Here is a 23,128-nt window from a genome sequence, read left to right as displayed (position 1 = left end):
AGAGAAAGCTGCTTCCTTTGGCACCCACTTGGGCATTTTCTCAGCAGCACTTTGCTTGTGTTAGCTCCCCTTGGGCACACCCTCTTCAGCCTCACTCGTGTGTGCCAGCTCCTGGTTCTGACCTCCCAGCCCGTGGGAAGCCAAACTCTGGACCAGAGCTTCTTTTCCACTGCTATAGCTCCAGGGTCTGGAAAATACTAGACTCTCAATAAATACTTGTTGAGTAAAAACATCCAACTAAAAAAAATACAGGGAGAGGAAGGAAGGAGAACATCTCATGCATGATGCCAATAATATGCAATTTTTTGTAATCTGCTGTCCACGACTTCAAATTTTCTACACTCAAAACAGGTTCTACCGATTTTACTTTGAAGGAAAGCTAACAGGAAGAATACTGAGTCCTCAAGGTGGGCTGAAAGTACCAACTACCATCTGTACAGACCTGGGGGCTGGGGGCAGAGGAGGCTCCTGGGAAGGTTCGGTTAGCACATTCAACCCACAGACAGGGGCCAGGGGAGGCGACCTTGTGGCCTAGCCACTGTCCAAGGGAGTGGCCACACAGTGTGGCATTCAGAGGCCACCTTGCAACTGCAGAAACATAATTTTTTTTCACTTTCTGAAAAGCTACATGTCCAGACTTAGTCTGGCTGGTTTCTATACTTGAATGCTCTTTTCTTTGCAGGAACCATTGGAATCTCTAGAAAATTGAGGGCCAAATCATAAACATAGAACCTTTTTAGACTTCAATCTCTAATATCCACAAGAAGCTACATGTTCCCCACCCCCCCAAAAGAGAAAAAAAGATCCTAAAATATTCCACTCTAGGAAATACACTTCAAGAAATAGTAATAGTAATCGTAATCTGTATCAAAATAATACACAACCATACTATGATGTTAGGAAAAAAACAAGACACAGCCTAAGAACAAAGGGCATGACTGCTCAAACAGTCAACAATGGAATCCTGGCACAGCTGGGGCAAGTTGATAAGCTGTGTTCATGCATGCAAAAGCCTACAGAAACTTTTTATTTTTTTAGAAAAGGATCTCAAACACTGACTATAACTGTGTGCAAAAGTATACTGATAATGACAAGCGGGAAATTTGGAGAGCTATAAATACTTGTTTTTTGTTTAGCCAACTGGCTGCTTCTTTTATATGGAGTGACTCAATTCTCTTGGAAAGAAAAAGGGAAGAGGGAGGGGAAGGCAGGGAAGGGAAGGGAAAAAAGAAACCAAGAGACAGGAATTGGACCAAGCAAACCAGCTAAGATTCCACACTGCATTAACTAACTAGTCAATGGAAGCTCCTGGGTCCTCTTTTCTATTACAAATTCTAGAAAGGCCAGTCTACCCTCTCTCTTTCCCATTTCCAAAAAACTGTGACCCTCTGTTTATAAAATCTACCTCCACTACTCCATAATTCCAGTACTCCTAGCTGTTCACCTGATCAGCTGCTGATTCTCATTCCAACACCTGAGCTAACAGAAGCAGTAACAAAGTTCCTATCACAGTTACTTCAAGCAAAAGAGGTTCCTTTAGGCCAGCTTAGCAGATCCAGAACACTGTCTCAAAGCTTTTGCTCCTGCTAAATTGCTGGCATGAGGCACTACTAGGACTTCTGAGACAACAAAGATGGTAAATCCTCCTCCATGGAGACTAAGTCCAACAAATTTCAGGTCAGGTAACTCAGTGCATTGCTGCCAGGTGGGAATATAATCTAAGGACTATATTATAATTCATTTCCCATCTGGTGATACAGAAAGGAACAATAAAGACTTCTTTGCCCTGGAGAAACCTGAACTGAAGGAAGAGAGCAGGTTGCTGAGCTCAGCCAGCACCGAGAGTAAGGAACAGCAGACTGACTCACTCCCTGGCATGAGAACAATTCTGCAGGCTTCTGACTCAATGAAATAGTGACACTTGACAGTGACCAGCTACTGCACTGCATGAGATGCCCACAACATGAACTCGGGTTGTTATCCCACATGCACAGGGAGGCTAAGTGGCTACTCAGAGACTTCTGCACTGGGACTCCACCAGTGCTCCCTCCGTGCTGAACACCTTGCAGTTGGGCATCAGGATTCTTACCATCATCCTGAATGGGGGTCCCCTGCCTGCTTCCTAGACGGCTGTTTGCAGCTCAGAGCTCAGTCCGATATAAAATTGCCACCATATTAATATGAGGTGATTACGCTTCAGCTTCCACAAGTGACTGTCATCCTGTCTTCCCAGTTAAACCAAAAGCTTCCTACAAGAGAGATCCAGATTCCCTCAGATTCAGATCAGGGTCCAATATGACTTATGGGCCAGCACCCTGGGGAGCATCCAACCTGAGTTACAGCTGTTGCAAATACATAGATGGAGTTCCTACTGAGAAAGCCAGTTTAATAGAGGATTTGTGTGCCTGTGCCTGTGTGTGTAACAAGAAAATAACAGTTAAATTCTAAAATACCAAGTAAAGTAATACAAATTTTTAATTGGGTCCCATGTCTCTAAATTAACCGTATGAAATCTGTTTTGACTTCTCTTCAGATCTGACTTGACTCTTCTAAGTTTTTAACTGACAATTATATTTATGGGGTACAGTGTGATGTTTGGACACACGTATACATTGGGGAATAATCAAATCAGGGTTATTAACATATCCATCAGCTCATATGCTTATCATGTCTTTGTGGTGAGAACTTTTAAGATCCACTCTTTTAGCAATTTTGAAGTATACAATACTATTATAATATTAACTATATTAACTATAGTCACCATGCTGTAAGACAGATCATCAGACCTTATTTCTCCTAACTGAAATTTTGTACCCTTTGATCAACATCTCCCCTTTCCACACCCACCTTTCCCTTCCCCCAGCCGCTGGTAACCAACATTTTACACTCTCCTTCTATAGCTTTGACTTTTTCAGATTTCACATATAAGTGATATCATGCACCATTTGTCTTTCTTTCTTTGGCTTACTTCACTTAGCATAATGTCCTCTAGATGCATCCATGTAGTCACAAATGACAGAATTTCCTTCTTGTTTATGGCTGAGTAGTATTCCATCGTGCATAAACACCAGCTTTTAAAAATCCATTAATCCACCGTGTGCTGCGAAGACTAAGTGGGCTAACATGTATGAATGTTTGACAAAATGCAGCACCACCTCAAATATTGAGCTCTTACTGAGGAAGTCGCTGGTGAGAATGAGCAATTGGGTGATTGTTAAACACTGAGGAAGAACAAGAAATCCAGCAATTTCAGATAGTTCTGGGCAGGTCACACCTGAGGACTTCTGACTCAGACCTCATTCTCCAGCAGCGTCAGGAAATAGGAATATCTGCCCTTTCAAAGGTGAGCCACGTAACCACTGCAGGCTAGCATATCCACATTGCAGATGCCACCGGAGATTGGCTGAGCCACATGTTTGGGGCAGCAGACAGAGCTCAATCAGTTCTAATCCAATAAGGCACGAGATAACAGAGACTTCTCCACACCCTGAAGAAGCCACATCATCTAGAACTATAGCTTCTGAGTTTATAGAATAAATGGCCTGAGGTCTCCTCTTAACTCTGGTACTACCACTCCTCAGGAAATGTTATACATAAGCCCTTTCATTTCAATCCCTGGGGGAATTCAATCCCACAGTTCATTGAACAGAAGAATAAATATTAACCTCTTGATAAAAGAGCAAATCCAGGCTGGGTGCAGTGGCTCACACCTATAATCCCGACACTTTGGGAGGCCAAGGTGGGAGGATCACCTAAACCTAGGAGCTCAAGACTAGCCTGGGCAACACAGTCAGACCTTGTCTCTACGAAAAATAAAATAATTAGCCAGGCGTGGTGACACACGCCTGTAGTCCCAACCACTCGGGAAACTGGGGCAAGAGGATCTTTTGACCCCAGGAGTTCAAGGATGCAGTGAACTACGATCATTCCATTGCACTCCAACCTGGCGAGGGAGTGAGACTCAAAAAAAAAAGAGCAAGTTAAGACTGAATCCAGCCAGGTGTGGTGGCTCTCTGTAATCCCAGCACTTTGGGAGGCCCAGCGGGTAGATCACCTGAGGTCAGGCATTCAAGACCAGCCTGGCCAACATGGCAAAACCCCATCTCTACTAAAAATACTAAAAAATTAGCCAGGTTTGGTGGTGTGTGACTGTAATCCCAAATACTCGGGAGGCTGAGGCACGAGAATTTCTGGAACCCAGGAGGTGGAGGTTGCATGCAGTGAGCCGATAGTGCCACTGCGCTCCAGCCTGGGCAACAGAGCAAGACTGTGTCTCAAAAAAAAAAAAAAGACAATGAATCCTGGAAAAGTGGGGACTCTGGGGACACAAAGCACTTGAGTCAGATTTACTAAATAAGCACTTGCACATTTGGGTAAGAAGGAAGGCAAAAGCAAAACAACTGCAAACTAATTTAAAGGCATTTACCTCCTAAGTAACCTCAAAAACTGACAAGAGACCGGTTGTGGTAGCTCAAGCCTGTAATCTCTGCACTTTGGAATGCTGAGGCAGAAGGCACCTGTGGCCAGGAGTTCAACACCATCCTGGGCAACAAAGTGAGACCCCCTCCATCTCAAAAAATATATTGAATAAAAAAAACAACTGATAGCAGTTCAAGAAGTCCAAGACTTTTCTTGCAGGCTTTTTTACTGGAGAACAGAAGCGTGCTCATCTCTAGCCATGTTCAAATACAACTGAGCAAGCAGTGAAGACAGACACCAAGGACGGAACCTGAAACACTGAAATGAGTTCAAAGAAGGGGCCTGGAATCGACTATTGTTGGGACAACAATGAGTCCTGGTAGAGTCTTCCTATTATAACTGAAATAAGCACAAGACTCGCCCCTGTTCCCTGACTGCCACCTTGCTTTATATGAGGAGAATGTGTCCCAGGGCTGAGAAGATGAGGATTCTTTAGTTCCATAAGCAGCACCAGGAGGGGGAGGGGTGAAGTCCTGAGTGAATTCTAAAATGGTTCTGGTGGGATTTTTATAGGGACAGAGCCTAGGCTTCACGCATCCCACAGGGCTGGCTTTAACTGATGAAACCTTGGGTCATCCGTAGGTTACCATCAAGCAAAAATTATTCCAACACTGAACAACCTTGAAAGCAGGTATCCTGTGGATAAGTGGAGTCAGTCATGTTTCCTTTCATACAGGCACAAAAATTGTCACCTGTAAGCTTCAGCTTCTATCATAAACAAGGACTGTGAATAGCATTTGGGGGTGGAGGGAAAAAAAGTAGGTGATTAAGGTGCATATGCAGAACTGTCATTCTGGGAAACCTGAGAGTGCCATCAGCTCCCAGGTGCTTTCCTTTCTACAAACAGTCTGAAGCCTTAGAAGCCATTCCTGGAGGCTGGTACTGGTAGCTCGCACCTATAATCTCTGCACTTTGGGAGGCCAAGGCTGAAGGATCACTTGAGTCCAGGAGTTTGAGACCAGCCTAGGAAACATAGTGAGACCCCCATCTCTACAAAAAAAAAAAAAAATTAAATAATTTTTTTTTTTTTTTTAAAAGAAGCCATTCCTCCCTTGGCAGAAGGCCCTCAAGTTCACCCAAGAGAGCACCAGACTATAAGTCTGACAGACCTGGGTATACCAGGCTAAGTCACTTTCAAGCACTGTCTCATTGGCTCTGAAGAAACTAAGATCAAGAGAATTAACGTGGGCAAGGTCACTCAGAGAGCTAATGGTCAAGTTGAGACTAAACTTAAGTCATTCTGAATGCAAGGTGACTCCTCCTGTGTCCCTGGCTAATCCTCATTGGTTCCTGCATGTGAGATTAGTATGGTGTCACCACAGACTGCTAGCAACAAGGAAACTGAAGTTATGGGCTACAGAGGCACTCGTATCACACTGCATTTATGCATGCAGTAGAGGGGTTAAACTACAGCCTGTAATTTGTTGTTTTAGTATGAAAAGTGAGCAAGAGGCCAGGCATAGTGACTCACGCCTATAATTCCAGCTCTTTGGGAGGCCGAGGCGGGCAGATCACTTGAGGTCAGGAGTTCGAGAGCAGCCTGGCCAACACGGTGAGACCCCATCTCTACTAAAAACAGAATTATTAGCCAGGCGTGGTGGCGCACACCTGTAATCCCAGCTACACAGGAGGCTGAGGCAGGAGACTCACTTGAACCCAGGAGGTGGAGGCTGCAATGAGCTAGACTGATCCACTGCACTCCAGCCTGGGCAACAGAGCGAGACTCCATCTAAAAAAAAAGAAAGAAAGAAAAGTGAGCAAGATTCTATTATTTCTGAGAAATAAGTGCTCAGGCCCAGTTGAAGATTCTGAAGTTGATGCTGCTTGTCCCCAAAACACTCACCTTGGCTCACTCAAATTATACAACAACCTGAGAAGATTGTTCCCTGGTGAGATATATTTTTGATGACTAACAGGGCAGGCCAAGGCTGGTTCCAGCAGGGGAGGATGGCATACCCCACCACTCAGTGCCTGAAAAGAGGCAATCAGACCTGCCAGACCTTAGTGGACAATGAAGCCAGGGGCTCCAGAGCATCCCTATACCAAAGGGAAGTCACAATAGGGTCTGCACATCTCTATAGCACCCATTGCCACAGTAACTAAAGAGAAATAGACTAAACTGTGACAAGCATGTATTGAGTGTTTAAAATCTAAGCAGTCCTATCTTTCTGCCTATTGAAATATATCGTGCCTCAGAAATGGTAGTGCAATGGATAGAAAGTATGTTAACATAAACTTCCTGTAAAATTAGTAACTCCATAGGACAAGCCTTTGGTCAATCGAACAAGGTGGCTCCAATTTCTCACTCTGGGCCTGCAAGTATCTTTACACATTTCCACAGGCCTATAGAGTAAGGTATTATTCCTAGGCTTCTTCACAATGACTGCCCAGATTCTGGTGGGGGCTGAAGTTGGGGCAAGGAACAAGCCCAGACCAAGAACCAGTAACTCCACATATGGTTGGCCCATCCTACACAGACTGTGCCTATGGTGGGACGGAACTAGCAGCAGCAGCTATTGGACTTGCTCCAAGAAGGATGGTCGGCTTTCCCAGCACTACCAGCAGGCCCTGCCTACACCCAAAGAGTGGTAAGGGGAATGGAATCTGCTTCCTTCTTATCCTCTGACTCACTATCTTAATTCACAAGGCACCAAGAGTTCCTAAAAAAAGGAGGTCCTCAACTGTTTTCCTCCCTTAGTATAAAGGGCCTGATTTGCACATGAATGACAACGTCCCATAGGAGTAGTCGGGCAGAGTGTCCAGAAAATATATTGCAGATGATGTGAAATTACTAGCAATTAGCTGTAAATGCAGCCCTCTCTTCTACTCTAAACAACTTCTCAGAATGAGAGCCAACTTACAGGGATAATGTTTAACCCAATCAAACCCAGACTGGTCTTGACCTCCTAGCCTCAACAATCCTCCCACTTTGGCCTCTCAAAGTGCTATGATTACAGGTATGAGCCACCATGCCTGGCCAAACTTTTTTTTTTTTAGACAGTCTCACTTTTTCACGCAGGTTGGAGTGCAGTGGTGTGATCATAGCTCACTGCAGCCTGGATTTCCCAGGCTCAAGTGATCCTCTTGCTTCAGCCCCCAAAGCAGCTGGGACTACAGGCATATGCCACCACACCTGGCTAATTTTTGTATTTTTAGTAGAGACAGGGTTTCACCATGTTGTCCAGGCTGGTCTCAAACTCCTGGACTCAAGCGATCTGCCTGCCTCAGCCTCCCAAAGTGCTGGGAATACAAGCATGAGCCACTGCACCCTGCCCAAACTTATTTTTTTAAAGGCAAAGCATTCATCAACTTCATGGTTAGTAACAAATTATTTGGAACACATCTCATAACCACACTTAAAGAGTAGAAAATCTAAGTGACACAGTGATTACTTAGCAAAATGTACACTAGCTTTCTAGGAAAGCTTTCTAGACACTCCAGCTCTTCAAAGAAACCTTTCAGTATTGGAGCGAAGAGAAAACAGATCACCATGCATTACTCCGCCTAGTCAACGTGTTAAATTTTCACAGCCATGTTTTCTTTTTTTTTTTTTTTTTTTGTGACAGAGTCTCACTCTGTCGCCCAGGCTGGTGTGCAGTGGTGCTATCTCGGCTCACTGCAAGCTCCATCTCCCGGGTTCACGCCATTCTCCTGCCTCAGCCTCCCGAGTAGCTGGGACTACAGGCGCCCACCACCACACCCCGCTAATTTTTTGTATTTTTAGTAGAGACGGGGTTTCACCGTGTTAGCCAGGATGGTCTCGATCTCCTGACCTCGTGATCCACCCGCCTCAGCCTCCCAAAGTGCTGGGATTACAGGCGTGAGCCACAATGCTGGCCCCACAGCCATGTTTTCTACTTTCCTCACCAGTACGTAACTCCCCGGACACGGCCTCCCATCACAACTGTCACTTGGCTGTAACTCGCTATCTGTATAAAAGGCATATGTGACTATTAATTTAGATAAATATTTAAATATTTGTATGTCTGTATATATTCTATGATAAGAAGACCGAATCCCTCCATCTGAATGAGAGTTTCTAGAAACTGGGTTCAACAAGTGTAACAGCAGGCATATGCACAGAAGTCCTTTCTGCACAGCATAATACTAATGTGTTCAAAAGACACACGAGGAGCTGGGGCAGTGCACTGGATTTTACAATGATCTCTAGAGCCTGAGCCACAGTAGGCACCCAACAAATGTTAATTAAGATGAGCCTAGCCATGAGAGAATCTACTGGCCACACAGAGGCCAAGAGGCAGCACATGGATGTGATTAAGGCACAGGCTCTAGAAAGGCACAACCAAGAGCAAACCCTGGTTCTGCCCATCCCAGTTTGGGTGGACTTGGGCCAGCTACTTAATTTCTTGGAGTTTCTTTCTTCATCTGTAAAGGACGGTGATGACAATTCCACAAGGTAGGTATGAGAATTAAATGAGATAAATGAGTTATAAAACTGTGACATCATATGGTGCTGATTAATAAACTAAAGAAAACGTCACTTGCAATTTAAAATTAATGGCTGAGCCCAGTGGCTCATGTCTGTAATCCCAGCACTTTGAGAGGCCAAGGCAGGAGGACTGCTTGAGCCTAGGAGTTTGAGACTGACCTGGGCAACACAGGGAGACCCCATCTCTACAAAAAAAAATTTTTTTGAATTAGCTGGTAGGCAGATGGGGGTGGAGGGGAGTGGCATGCAGTTGTGGTCACATCCACTTAGGAGGCTTAGGTGGGAAGATCACTTGAGCCTAGGAGGTAAAGGCGGCAGTGAGCTATGACTGAACCACTGAATTCCAGCTTCCAGCCTGGGCCACAGAGCGAGACTCTGTCTCAAAAAAAGAGGAAAAAGAAGAGAAAAGAAAAAGAAATATAAAATTAACAAATGTCCCCTAATATTTCCTTTTTCTCCCCACTCCTGGGTTCAAGCAATTCTTGTGCCTCAGCCTTCTGAGTAGCTGGGACTACAGGCATGTGCCAACACACCCAACTAATTTTTGTATTTTTAGTAGAGCCAGGGTATTCCCATGTTGCCCAGGCTGGTCTCAAACTGCTGACCTCAAGTGATCCGCCCACCTCGGCCTCCCAAAGTGTTGGGATTACAAGGTGAGCCACTGTGCCCCAGCCTTTTTTGTGTTTTTGTTGTTGTTGTTGTTGTTTTGTTTTTGAGACGGAGTCTCGCTCTGTCGCCAGGCTGGAGTACAGTGGCATGATGTTGGATCACTGCAATCTCTGCCTCCCGGGTTCAAGGGATTTTTCTGCCTCAGCCTCCCGAGTAGTAGGGATTACAGGCTACTAACTAGAGTTTTCTATCTCCCTTCTTGGCAATGCACACTGTGAGAATGACCTTGGAAACTAGTATCAGTTCCCTGAAGGGAAACAGACAAAGAGCCCAGATTAATTACCTCTTATGACCCAAATATTAAGGAAGGTTTTTTGGGTGATGGAAGTTCAGGCATAAATGGGTCCCCTATCAGATGCGTAGGTACCTGACACTTGGGGCAATCTATGATTAATAGGCCCCAGGAGAGTATATGTCTTCCATCTGGCTTCCAGCCCTTATGGGATGTGGACACTGAATCCCTGTTGCTACCTCCCCCCAAAAATTATAAAATTAGCTGGATGAGGCTGGGCGCAGTGGCTCACACCTGTAATCCCAGCGCCTTGGGAGGCCAAGGCAGGTGGATAGCTTGACTACAGGAGTTCCAGACCAGCCTGGGCAACATGGTGAAACCCCATCTCTACAAAAAATACAAAACTTAGCCAAGCATGGTGGCAGACGCCTGTAGTCCCAGCTACCTGGGAGGCTGAGGTAGGAGTATCACTTGACCCTGGGGGTGGAGGCTGCAGTGAGCCACAATCATGCCACTATACTCCAGCCCATGTGACAGAGCAGGACTCTGTTTCAAAAAATTTTTAAAAATAAAATAAAATTAGCTGGATGTGGTGGTGAGTGCTTGTGGTCCCAGCTACTCGCGAGGCTGAGGTGGATCACTTGAGCCCATGACTGTGCCACTGCAGAAGGAAGAAAGGAAGAAAGTAAGGGAGGAAGGGAGAGAGGGAGGGAGGACGATGGCTGCCTGGTGACTAAACACTTGGTGAAAGATAAGAATGGCCTTGTGGGGGGATCAAGCATTTGATGCTTTGTGCTCAAGTAACTCACTGTTTCATGTATGAAGGGAAAATGCTGCATTACATTGGTCTTAAACTGGCTTCCTTACATTCCACAGATATGACTACTAAGAGCGTACCTTTTAGATTTTGTTTTATGGTCTCTGAAAGCCTGATTGGTAGCATAACACTGCGTTACTTGCCCCCTCCTTATATAAAGAAATGTACACCAGCCTCGGCAACATGGCAAAAACCCTGTCTCTACAAAAAAAAACTACAAAAATTAGCTGGGCGTGGTGGCACATGCCTGTCATCCCAGCTACTCAGGAGTCCTAGGCAGGAGGATTGCTTGAACCCAGGAGGTGGAGGTTGTACTGAGCCAAAAACAACACTGCACTCCAGCCTGGGCGACAGAGTGAGATCCTGTCTCAAAAAAAAAAAGAAATGTACAGGCACATTTTTAACAGTCATGGTAGCAAATGCTTGCCAGCCTTCTCCACTCAACACACACACAAACCACTGACTCCTTGATGTCTACATCTGTGAAAAAACATCCAGGGTCCCCCAAGTTGTCCTTAGAGTCTGGGTTTCATAGCAGCAAGGTCTCCTCATGTTCTCTAGGGAAGGGGTCAGCCACAAAAAGGCAATAGTTACACAACTTTGTAACAAACCCACATCCTGTATCTATGTACATTTTGGAGGAAACACCAAGGCCTTAGGTTATCATTATTGCAAAGGAAAATGCTACAGTTATCATAATTTACTGAAAAAAAATAAAAAATCCCAGCAGTTTGCTGTAAAACTGTGTAACTTCCTGTTACAATCTTCTCCAATGGGGCAGCACCCACAACTATACACATTAAAGTGAAGTTTAATGTCCAAGAGTTTAATTCCTTCAATTCCCAAGAGCTCCCAGAACTGGTTAAACATCATTATCTCCATTAATCATTATTCAGAGGAAATTCAAATAGCCCAGAACATCAACTACTGACTGAGGACATGATTAGGCAACAATGAATGAATAGCTTTAGAAAAAAGCAGACAAAATGGAAAAGGCAACTGTCCAACAGCTCAGGCATTCTCCAGGGCTGTGAGAGGTATACTCAGGCCTTTTTTTTAATTTTTTTTTTGAGATGGAGTTTCCCTCTTGTTGCAGCGAAACAATGGAGTGCAATGGCACACTCTGAGCTCACTGCAACCTCTGCCTCCCGGGTTCATGCGATTCTCCTGCCTCAGCCTCCTGAGTGGCTAGGATTACAGGCATGCACCACCACACCCGGCTACATTTTTTTTTTTTTTTTGAGACAGAGTTTCGCTCTTGTTGCCGAGGCTGGCATGCAATGGCATGATCTCTGCTCACCGCAACCTCTGCCTCCCGGGTTCAAGCAGTTCTCCTGCCTCAGCCTCCCGAGTAGCAGGGATTACAGGCATATGCCACCACGCCCGGCTAATTTTTTTTTTTTTGAGACGGAGTCTCGCTCTGTCTCCCAGGCTGGTGCTCTTGGCTCACTACAACCTCCGCCTCCCGGGTTCACGCCATTCTCCTGCCTCAGCCTCCCTATAGGCGCCTGCCACCACGCCCGGCTAATTTTTTGTATTTTTAGTGGAGACGGGTTTCACCATTCACAGGATGGTCTCGATCTCCTGACCTTGTGATCCGCCCGCCGTGGCCTCCCAACGTGCTGGGATTACAGGTGTGAGCCACTGCGCCCAGCAATTTTGTATTTTTAGTAGACATGGGGTTTCTCCATGTTGGTCAGGCTGGTCTTGAACTCCCAACCTCAGGTGATCCAACTGCCTCGGCCTCCCGAAGTGCTGGGATTACAGGTGTGAGCCACTGCGCCCAGCTACGCCTGGCTAATTCTGTAGTTTTAGAGGTCAGGCTGGTCTCAAACTCCTGATCTCAGGTGATCCGCCCACCTAGGCTTCCCAAAGTGCTGGGATGACAGGCGTGAGCCACTGTGCCCAACGTTTTTTTTTTTTTTTTTTTTTTGAGACAGGGTCTTGCTGTGTTGCTCAGGCTGAAGTGCAGTGGCTCAATCATAGCTCACTGCAGCCTCAACTCCCGGGCTCAGGTGATACTTCCAACTTAGCCTCTCGAGCAGCTGGGACTACAGGCATTCACTACCATGTCTAGCTAATTTAAAAATTTTTTTGTAGAGACAGGGTCTCACTATGTTGCCCAGGTTGGTCTCAAACTCCTGGGCTCAAGCGATCTCTCTTTGGCCTCCCAAAGTACTGGGATTACAGGCGTGGGCCACCATGCCCAGCCTCAAGCCCTTTTTTAAACAAAACCCTACACGAATGGCCAATACATAAAGGACATAAGTGAGCTTCCACACTTAAAATAAGGAGGGAAAGAGAAAGGAGGGCCAAAAGGGACTGAGCTCAGCTCCTCATTCCCTTCAGGACCTTGAGCTTGGCCTAGCTTGCTCAGCTGTGGTCTAGGAGACATAAGATATTCAATTAAACATTTGCTGGCTACCATTTCCCACTACCTGTGCTAAGTGACCAGTGGCTCTGGGCACGGTGTCTTATCTTAGGCCTGTATGTCCAAATCAGCAGTGGGAAGCTGAGCCTGGATTAGCCACTGTTCCCAGACCTGACCTGCCCAGAGCTTTCTGGCCGCTGGGCCAGAGCTCCCTATACTCTTTCACACATCATTTCCAGTTGCCCACAAGCTCCTCGAAAACTTCATGACCTTCCAAAAAACCATGTAGTTTCTGTGTCCTCAACTCACCTCATCCCCAGCATTGGTACTGAGCTCTAACTCTGTATTAGGGACAGACACATACTCTAATCAGCTGTCCTTGACTAAAGGCAGACCTTGAGCTTCAAATACTTCTGCCTCACCCACACTAGCCAGTTAAGTTGCTGTGGCCTCAGCAGTCCTCTCCTAGGAACCAGATTAGACCACTGCCTACATATGGGGACACGCTGTCCTTTGGACAAGTACTCAGGCAAGTCCCTTGACAGTTGGTGTTTGGTAAAAGGCTGTTTCTTTACAAAGGAATGTCCTAGGGTTTCTGTCTTTAATCTACTCAAATACTTCCTTTTTGGAACACAATTTGTGTCTGAAGACACAAATTGAGAGATGTGTACTTCTGAAGATGGGAAGAAAGGGTACTTGTCAGAACAATCCTTATCCTTTTTTGGTTGCAAATCCCTTTCAGAATCAGAGCAAGGCTTCAGATTTTCTCTCCAGGACAATCGTATAGTTTAAAAATGTTGCCTGTGGCCAGGCATGGTGGCTCAAGCCTGTAATCCCAGCACTTTGGGAGGCCGAGGTGGGTGGATCACCTGAGGTCAGGAGTTCGTGACCAGCCTGGCCAACATGGTGAAACCTTGTCTCTATTAAAAATGCAAAAATTAGCCGGGCGTGGTGGCAGGTGCCTTAATCCCAGCTACCTGGGAGGCAGAGGCAGAAGAATTGTTTGAACCCGGGAGGCAGAGGTTGCAGTGAGCCAAGATCGAGCCATTGCACTCAAGCCTGGGGGACAAGAGAGAGACTTCTCTCAAAAACAAAAACAAAAATAAAAACAAAAACAAAAAATTCAATCCCTGTTCTAAGAGGAGTATATTAGTGACATTCTCTTTTTATGGGTAAAGTTTTCAGTAAGACCCTGAGTGCTCTAAAAAGGGTTTCTTCTTTCTTTGGCCTCCTTCCTTCTCTCCTTCTCTTCTCTTCCTACTCTGTCCTAGTGGGTTCAGTACAAGTTCTCCCGTTTTCTCCATTTCTCCGCTCTTTAACTTCCCTGGCCTCTCAAAACTCTCATAAACCTTACAAAGTGATTTTACTGTTTTGTGTCTTCTGAAAGTTACTACCAGCTCCTAGTAAACAAAGACTATGCTTGGTTTGTTGTTGTATTTGCACATCCCCTCAGTGCCAATACTCTGCACACCTTAGAAGCTCAATACGGTACAGTCAGCCCTCCATATCCATGGGCTCTGCATCTGTGGATTCAACCAACCTCAGATTAAATATTCAGAAAAAGGCCTGACATGGTGGCTCACGCCTGTAAACACAGCACTTTGGGAGGTGGAGGTGGGTGAATCACTTAAGGTCAGGAGTTCGAGATCAGCCTGGCCAACAAGGTGAAACCCCAGAATCTGCTAAAAATATAAAAATTAGCCGGGGGTTGTGGCAGGCACCTGTAATCCCAGCTACTCGGGAGGCTAAGGCAAAAGAATCGCTAGAACCCAGGAGGTGGAGGTTGCAGTGAGCCAAGACTGCACCACTACACCACTGCCCTCCAGCCTCGGTGACAGAGTGAGATGCCGTCTCAATCAACCAATCAATCTTCAGGGAAAAAAAAAAAAAACAGATGGCTACATATGTACTACACATATACAGATTTTTTTTCTTGTCATGATTACCTAAATGATACAGTATAACAACTATTTACATAGCACTGTGTTGGGTATTATAAATACAGATGATTTAAAGAATACAGAAGATATGCATAGGTTATATGCAAATTCTATACACCATTTTATATAAGAAACTTAAGCTGGGCACAGTGGCTCATGCCTGTAATACCAGCACTTTGGCAGGCCGCGGCAGGCAGATCACCTGAAGTCAGGAGTTCGAGACCAGCCTGGCCAATATGGTGAAACCTCGTCTCTACTAAAGATACAAAAATTAGCCAGGTGTGGTGGTACACACCTGTAATCCCAGCTACTCGGGAGGCTGAGGCAGGAGAATCGTTTGAACCCAGGAGGCGGAGATTGCAGTGAGCCGAAATCGTACCACTGCACTCCAGCCTGGGTGACCGTGCAAGACTCCGTCTAAAAAAAAAGGAAAAGAAACTTGAGCATCCTGGATCTTGGTACCCTTGAGGGGTCCTGGAACTAATCTCCACAGATACTGAGGAATGACTATATATACTTGTCAAATGGCCTCATATTACTGTTTCTTGATCCTTCTACCTTTAGGCATTTGGACTTGAACATGTTGCCTCCTTTAAAATTTGGGCATATGAGGCTGGGCGCCGTGGCTCACGCCTGTAATCCCAGCACTTTGGGAGGCCGAGGTGGGCAGATCATGAGGTCAGGAGATCGAGACCATCCTGGCTAACACGGTGAAACCCCATCTCTACTAAACATACAAAAAATTAGCCAGGCATGGTGGCAGGAGCCTGTAGTCCCAGCTACTCGGGAGGCTGAGGCAGGAGAATGGTGTGAACCTGGGAGGCGGAGCTTGCAGTGAGCCGAGATCGCACCACTGCACTCCAGCCTGGGCGACAGAGCAAGACTCCGTCTCAAAAAAAAAAAAGGCATATGCATGGGTGTGATACTGTAATTTATAAGAAGATACAGAGATAAATTTGAGGCTGGAGGCAGCGGCTCATGCCTGTAATCCCAGCACTTCAGGAGGCTGAGGCGGGCAGATCACTTGAGGTCAGGAGTTCAAGACCAGCCTGGTTAATATGGTGAAACCCCGTCTCTACTAAAAATACAAAAATTAGCCAGGTATAGTGGCGCACACCTGTAGTCCCACCTACTCGGGAGGCTGAGGCAGGAGAATCGCTTGAATCCGGGAAGCGGAGGTTGCAGTGAGCCGAGATAGCGCCATTGCACTCCAGCCTGGGTGTCGCAGCAAGACTCTGTCTCAAAACACAAACAAACAAAAAGATTTATAGATATATTTGATCTGCACCCTAGGTTCCTGGCACAAAGCTCCTAAAACCTTTGTAGATGGGGGCACTAGGAGAATCTTTCATTCTGATATTGGTCTTTAACCTCAGTTCCTGACACAGAGCTCCTAAAACTTTTCTAATTTCCTAAATCCCTTGGAATTTCCTGGGTAATAGGAGCATCTTTTGTTGTAAGTAAGTAACTCTTGGTGGGCTCCTAGATGGGGGCTGATTGCCTGGGGAACCAACCATGTGATTAAAGGGTGGGAACTTTCAGCCCTACCCCCTTAACCTCAGGGGAGGGGAGAAGGTCTAAAGGTTGAGCTGATCACCAGTGGCCAGTAATGTATTCAATTATGCCTTTGTAATGAAGCCTCCATAAACACACACACACACACACACACACACACACACACACACACACACACACACACACACACACACACACACACACACACACACACACACACACACACACACACACACACACACACACACACACACACACACACACACACACACACACACACACACACACACACACCAGGGTTTGCATTAGCTTCAGGATAGCTGAATACACGAAAGTTCCAGGGAGGACGTAGAAGCTCCATGCCCCTTCCTACATGCCTCACCCTATACATCTCTTCCATCTGGCTATTCATCTGTATCCTTTTTTTTTCTTCCACTCTTTCGCTAAGGTTGGATGGAGTGCAGTGGCGTGATCTCATTTCACTGCAACATCTGCCCCCAGGGTCCAAGCAATTTTCCTGCCTCAGCCTCCCTAGTGGCTGGGACTACAGGCATGCACGACCACACCCGGCTAATTTTTTTGTATTTTTAGTAGAGATGGGGTTTCACCACGTTGGTCAGGCTGGTCTCAAACTCCTGACCTCAGGTGATCTGCCCTCCTTGGCCTCCTAAAGTGCTGGGATTACAGGCATGAACCAGCACGCCCAGCCATCTGTATCCTTCTTAATATCCTTTAGAGTAAATTGGTAAATGTAAGTAAAGTGTTTTCCTGAGTTCTGTGAGCCACTCTAGCAGATTAATCAAACTCGAGGAGGGATTGTCAGAACTCTTGATTTATAGCTGGTAGGTCAGAAGTATAGGTGACAATTTACTACTTGTGACTCGTGCCTCAAGTTGGGACAGTTTTGTGGGACTGAGCCCTCAACCGGTGGGATCTGACGCTATCTCCAGCTAGAGTGTCAGAATTTAACTGACTTAGAGGACACCCCACTGGTGTGTCTACTACAGAATTGCTTGGTGTATGGGGAAACAACTCCCATATATCTGGTATCAGAAGTGTTGTGTTGAGTGACTGCAGGAACAGAGCAGAAAAAAGACTTTGGGTTTTTTTGCTTCTCTCAAATAACTAGAAGAGCCACAAGCAAAGACAGAAAAGCATAAGCTACAGCAGCTAGTTTCTCAGCACAGCACATTTTTCCCCTTCTGGGTCCACCTGCCTTTTTATAAACACAAAAAGTCTTACAAAGCGGGACAAATATGACACTGAGCACAGACATTTGAAAATTTTGCTGAGATTGACAAATACTCAAGTATATGGTAGAGGAATGGAGTTTTTTAAGTTATTTTCTGATTAGCGGGATACCTGCTATTACCAAGCAGACCGAAGGCCTGACTTTCCCTGTGCCTTCCTACATAAAAAGAAGGGAGTAAAGGTTTAATGTCTTCTACGTAGAAGTTAGAGGACCACCCAGGCCACACTTCACCAAGTTTGCTTTTTCATCCGCCTTCAAACACTACTATCCACACTCAGCTTTGCTCATTTACTCCTTCCCTTCTCCCTCTTGCCCTCCTCCAGACTGCCACAGAGATAGTTCAAGGTGACAACGGCTCCTCTGCAGCAGCACATAGCGGTGCTGCCAGAGACAACAGCAGATCAAGTAACTACTGAAGATGATGGCTACACTTGGACAGGTGACATTACATTATCATCAACAAACATTTATCACCCTCTTGAGTACTGTGACTACAAAGAAAGGTAAGATCTTGTTCTGCACGTCAAGTACCTTTCAATCTAGAGAGAGAGTTAGGTGGAAAAATAAAAAGATAACATAAGGTGTACCGTTCTATAAATATTAACTGTGCAATACAGACAACTGTGTTAAAGATAGAGCTTTATGTTCCCGACTTTCCAGAACAATTCTGATTTCAAATATCCTGTTCCACCCAATTCTTTCAGTACACCTGTATGCTCAGACAATGACATGTGTTTGGCATAAAAATTATGATCATCACAGCTACTTATGAGGCCAGCCAGTCAACTAGATTAACTAAAATCAGGATGGCATTATAATGCCAGATTGTTTTTTTTTTTTTTTTTGAGACGGAGTCTCGCTCTGTCTCCCAGGCTGGAGCGCAGTGGCGCGATCTCTGCTCACTGCAAGCTCCGCCTCCCGGGTTCCCGCCATTCTCCTGCCTCAGCCTCCCAAGTAGCTGGGACTACAGGTGCCTGCCACCACGCCCAGCTAATTTTTTTTGTATTTTTTTAGTAGAGACGGGGTTTCACCGTGTCAGTCAGCATGGTCTCGATCTCCTGACCTCGTGATCCGCCCACCTCCGCCTCCCAAAGTGCTGGGATTACAGGTGTGAGCCACGGACCAGATTCTTTTAATCACACTAGTACCTTCTCGCAGCCTTAGCATAGTGCTTTAATAGTAGGCCCTCTATCTCAGACATGTAAACATGAGCAAAACAAAAAATACTAGGCCTGGCCGGGCGCCGCGGTGGCTCACGCCTATAATCCCAATACTTTGGGAGGCCGAGGTAGGTGGATCACCTGACGTCAGGAGTTTGAGACCAGCCTGGCTAACATGGTGAAACCCCATCTCTACTAAAAATACAAAAAATTAGCCAGGCGTGGTGGCAGACGCCTATAATCCCAGCTTCTCCAGAGGCTGAGGCAGGAGAATCGCTTAAACCTGGGAGGTGGAAGTTGCAGTGAACCAAGATCACACCACTCCACTCCAGCCTGTGTGACAAGAATGAAACTCTTGTCTCAAAAAAAAAAAAAAAAAAAAAAAAAAAAAAAAGGATTGTAGGCCCTTAGCCGGGCATGGTTGCTCACACCTCTAATCCCAGCACTTTGGGAGGCCGAGGTGGGTGGACCACTTGAGGTCAGGAGTTTGAGGCCAGCCTGGCCAACATGGTGAAACCCTGTCTTTACTAAAAATACAAAAATTAACTGGGCGTGGTGGCACACACCTGTAATCCCAGCTACTAGGGAGGCTGAGGAAGGAGTGAGCTGGTTGCAGAGGTTGCAGTGAGCTGAGACGGCGCCACTGCACTCCAGCCCTGGCGACAGAGCAAGACTCTGTCTAAGGGAAAAAAAAAGGCCGGGTGCTGTGGCTCACGCCTGTAATACCAGCACTTTGGGAGGCCGAGGAGGGTGGTTCGCTTGAGGTCAGGGACTGGCGACCAGCCTGGCCAACATGGCGAAACCCCATCTCTACCAAAATACAAAAATTAGCCAGGCATGGTGGTGCATGCCTGTAGTCCCAGTTACTTGGAAGGCTGAGGCAGGAGAACTGCTTGAACCCCAGAGGCAGAGATTGCAGTGAGCTCAGATCAGATCACTGTACTCCAGCCTGGGTGAGAGAGCCAGACTCTGTTTCAAAAAAATAAAAAATAAAAAAGCCGGGCACAGTGGCTCATGCCTATAACCCCAGCACTTTGGGAGGCCGAGGTGGGCGGATCACCTGAGGTCAGGAGTAGGAGACCAGCCTGGCCAACATAGTGAAACCTCATCTCTACTAAAAATACAAAAATTAGCCAGGCATGGTGGCATACGCCTGTAATCCCAGCTACTCAGGAGACTGAGGCTGGAGAATCGCGTGAACCCAGGAGGCGGAGGTTGCAGTGAGCTGAGATTGTGCCACCACACTCCAGCCTGGGTGATAGAGCAAGACTCTGTCTCAAAAAAAAAAAAAAAAAAAATAGAATAAGAAAAAGGCAGGCTGCGTACAAGACACTGCTCTGTTATGCCATTCTTCCCCACAGCCTTTTTAAAGTTACTGAGAACTATGACAGTAATTAGGCCTATAATACTCCTGGGAAGGAAACGAATCTATTTGTGAAACAAAAATTAATTTTTTCCCTAAGCTGAGCGAAGAGAATATCCACTTCGTTGGCTTCTGACATACGCACTGACAGCACAGTTCACCACACAACAATCACCTCTTCTGGCGTCCCTTTCCCCAGGCATTCTATTCGCTTACTGCTCTATCTTCTCTGCCAGTCCACTCCCTCCTCTTTCCAGCCTGTGCCTTAGATAAGAACCCCAAACAAGGATCACCTGGGAAACTCCAAAAACAGATTCCTAGTCATAATACCAATTTTGCCAAAAAAGAAGGGTTTGGAAACCCCTTAGATCAACAAGCAGCATCCAAAGACACCAAAAACTTAGGCTCATCAAGTATTAACTTCCTGCCTCAGCCTCCCAAGTAGCTGAGATTACAGGTATGTGCTAGCATCCCACTTATTGTTCACTCTAATAGAATTTTTTTTTCTTTGAGATGAAGTTTTGCTCTTGTTGCCCAGGCTGGAGTGCAATGGCACGATCTTGGCTCACTGAAACCTCTGCCTCCCAGGTTCAAGCAGTTCTCCTTGCTCAGCCTCCCTAGTAGCTGGGATTATGGGCTACTTTTTGCAAGGCTAATTTTTGTATTTTTAGTAGAGACAGGGTTTCACCATGTTAGCTAGGCTGGTCTTGAAATTGCAAGGCTAATTTTTGTATTTTTAGTAGAGATGGGGTTTCGCCATGTTAGCCAGGCTGGTCTCGAACTCCTGACCTCAGGTGATCCACTCGCCTTCGTCTCCCAAAGCGCTGGGATTACAGGCGTGAGCCACCGCACCCAGTCTAGGTCAAGTTTTTCATCTCTTTCCTCTCCAAGGAGTTAGAAGCTGAATTTCAAATTTTACATCGAAATACACAATTCTAATTTTCTTTCTTTCTTTTTTTTTTTTTTGAGATGCAGTTTTGCTCTTGTTGCCCAGGCTGGAATGCAGTGGCGCGATCTTGGCTCACCGCAACCTCCGCCTCCCAGGTTCAAGCGATTCTCCTGCCTCAGCCTCCCAAGTAGCTCGGATTACAGGAACGCGCCACCATGCCCAGCTAATTTTTGTATTATTATGATTTTTTTCTTAGTAGAGACGGGGTTTCTCCATGTTGGTCAGGCTGGTCTCTATCTCCCGACCTCAGGTGATCCGCCCATCTCGGCCTCCCAAAGTGCTGGGATCACAAGCATGAGCCACTGCACCAGGCCCACAATTCTAATTTTCAAAGATATCTTCCTCCTGGAGGAGTGATATTCCAGTTTTGGGTGCAATCCTGATGTAGAGCCCAACTGTCCTGTGAAGAGAGTCAGCTGTTAAAAGGAACCAAAAAATCAAGGTAGCTCTAGCTGTCCAATTTTACAAGTTTTCAACAGACTTGATGAAGGGTGAGCTAAAGGCGGTCAATGCTTTATTGTCTGTAACTCATTGGCACTGGCATTTCTAGAGTTGCTCACGTTCCCCCTTTTGGTGACTCACAGCATTTCAACATGTTGCCACAGCCAAGGAAAAAAGGAAATCAAGTCAGACAATGGAGGAATCACAGGATTTCCCTCTTCACATCCCCAGTTAGATGAGGTCATTCAACGAGTGTGTTTCCAAGGCTCCACAAATTCCCACACCCTCACCAGTGTTTAAACCTGAATGTTTTATCTGATAACTTTTTCTAATTTCACCAAGTAAGCTTATATGTGTCTTAACTGTGAACTCCTGATAAACACAAATTTTGTCTTGTGATAATTTATTTTTTTCTTTTTTGAGACAGGGTCTCACTCTGTCACCCAGGCTGGAGTGCAGTGATGCGATCTCAGCTCACTGCAATCTCCACTTCCTGGGCTCAAGGGATCCTCCAACCTCAACCTCCCCAGTAGCTGGGATTACAGACACGCGCCACGCCGCCCGTTTAACTTTTTTCTATTTTTAGTAGAGACGGGGTTTCACCATGTTGGCCAGGCTGATCTCGAACTCCTGACCTCAGGTGATCCGCCTGCCTCGGCCTCCCAAAGTGCTGGGATTACAGGAGTGAGCCACTGCACCGGCCAGCGTTTCTTTTTTCAATCACACTCCACCTTGTCTGGTTTGTAGCGCCATCAACAAAACACAGTAGGTAAGGATGGACAGCCACAGGCCACGACAACCGGCTCATCAGAAGCGATTTTTTTTTTTTTTTAGATGGAGTCTTGCTCTGTCGCCCAGGCTGGAGTGCAATGGCGTGATCTCGGCTCACTGCAATCTCCGCCTCCCGGGTTCAAGCGATTCTCCTGCCTCAGCCTCCTAAGTAGCTGGAGCTACAGGCTCACGTTACCATGCCCGGCTGATTTTTGTATTTTTAGCAGAGACGGCGTTTCACCATGTTGGCCAGGCTGGTCTCGGACTCCTGACCTCAAGCAATCCGCCCGGCCGGCCTCCCAAAGTGCTGGAATTACAGGCGTGAGCCACCGCCCCGGCCCAGACGCGATTTAAATGGCATGACACAGGCAGGCCTCGTGCAAAGACTGCAAGGAGGTCCCGGCAGCTTTTGCAGGGCAATTAATGCACCCAGAGCACTGCGCTCAGCAGGTAACAGGTAAACACGCGTCCGGACTAACCGGCTGCCCCCACACTTGATCCCTCCCAGTCCAACTCTGATCCAAGGCGTACCAGGGTTCACTCGTGAAGTCACGACACCCACTCAAGGGGCATTTCCTATAGAGATAAGGGCACTAGAGGAAGGGCAGAGCCCCGGTCAATGCCAACAGCCCGGGAAACAGCCAAGCCGGGCTCCAATCTCTGCCGGCATCCCCCGTCTGCACCGCCGACGCCCCCAGGTACGACCCCGGGGATCACCT

At 46.4% G+C, this 23,128-nt stretch overlaps 1 protein-coding gene across 14 annotated transcripts in view; it reads right to left on the bottom strand.

The window, feature by feature from the left end:
- Positions 1 to 23,128, bottom strand: part of HMOX2 (heme oxygenase 2) — a 34,618-nt gene that overhangs the window by 8,171 nt on the left and 3,319 nt on the right. The window contains exons 2-3 of one of the 14 annotated variants that reach the window (XM_054533364.1): positions 16,076 to 16,193; positions 6,088 to 6,208 (exon numbers count right to left, since the gene is read on the bottom strand). The exons of 3 other annotated variants lie outside the window; for them this stretch is intronic. In XM_054533364.1, coding sequence (XP_054389339.1) covers positions 6,088 to 6,208 — 121 coding nt within the window. In that variant the 5' untranslated portion in view covers positions 16,076 to 16,193. Of the gene's footprint in view, positions 1 to 2,089; positions 2,114 to 6,087; positions 6,209 to 6,322; positions 6,530 to 15,253; positions 15,376 to 16,075; positions 16,194 to 23,128 lie in introns of those variants that run through there. 10 more of the 14 variants (XM_054533367.1, XM_054533368.1, XM_009250427.3 and 7 more) reach the window with 10 other exon arrangements.

Source organism: Pongo abelii, chromosome 18 (assembly GCF_028885655.2).
Source record: "Pongo abelii isolate AG06213 chromosome 18, NHGRI_mPonAbe1-v2.0_pri, whole genome shotgun sequence".
In the NCBI taxonomy this organism is placed as follows: domain Eukaryota; kingdom Metazoa; phylum Chordata; class Mammalia; order Primates; family Hominidae; genus Pongo; species Pongo abelii.
The sequence above is the reverse complement of the archived record's forward strand: the minus strand, read 5'-3'. Positions and strand labels throughout refer to the sequence as shown.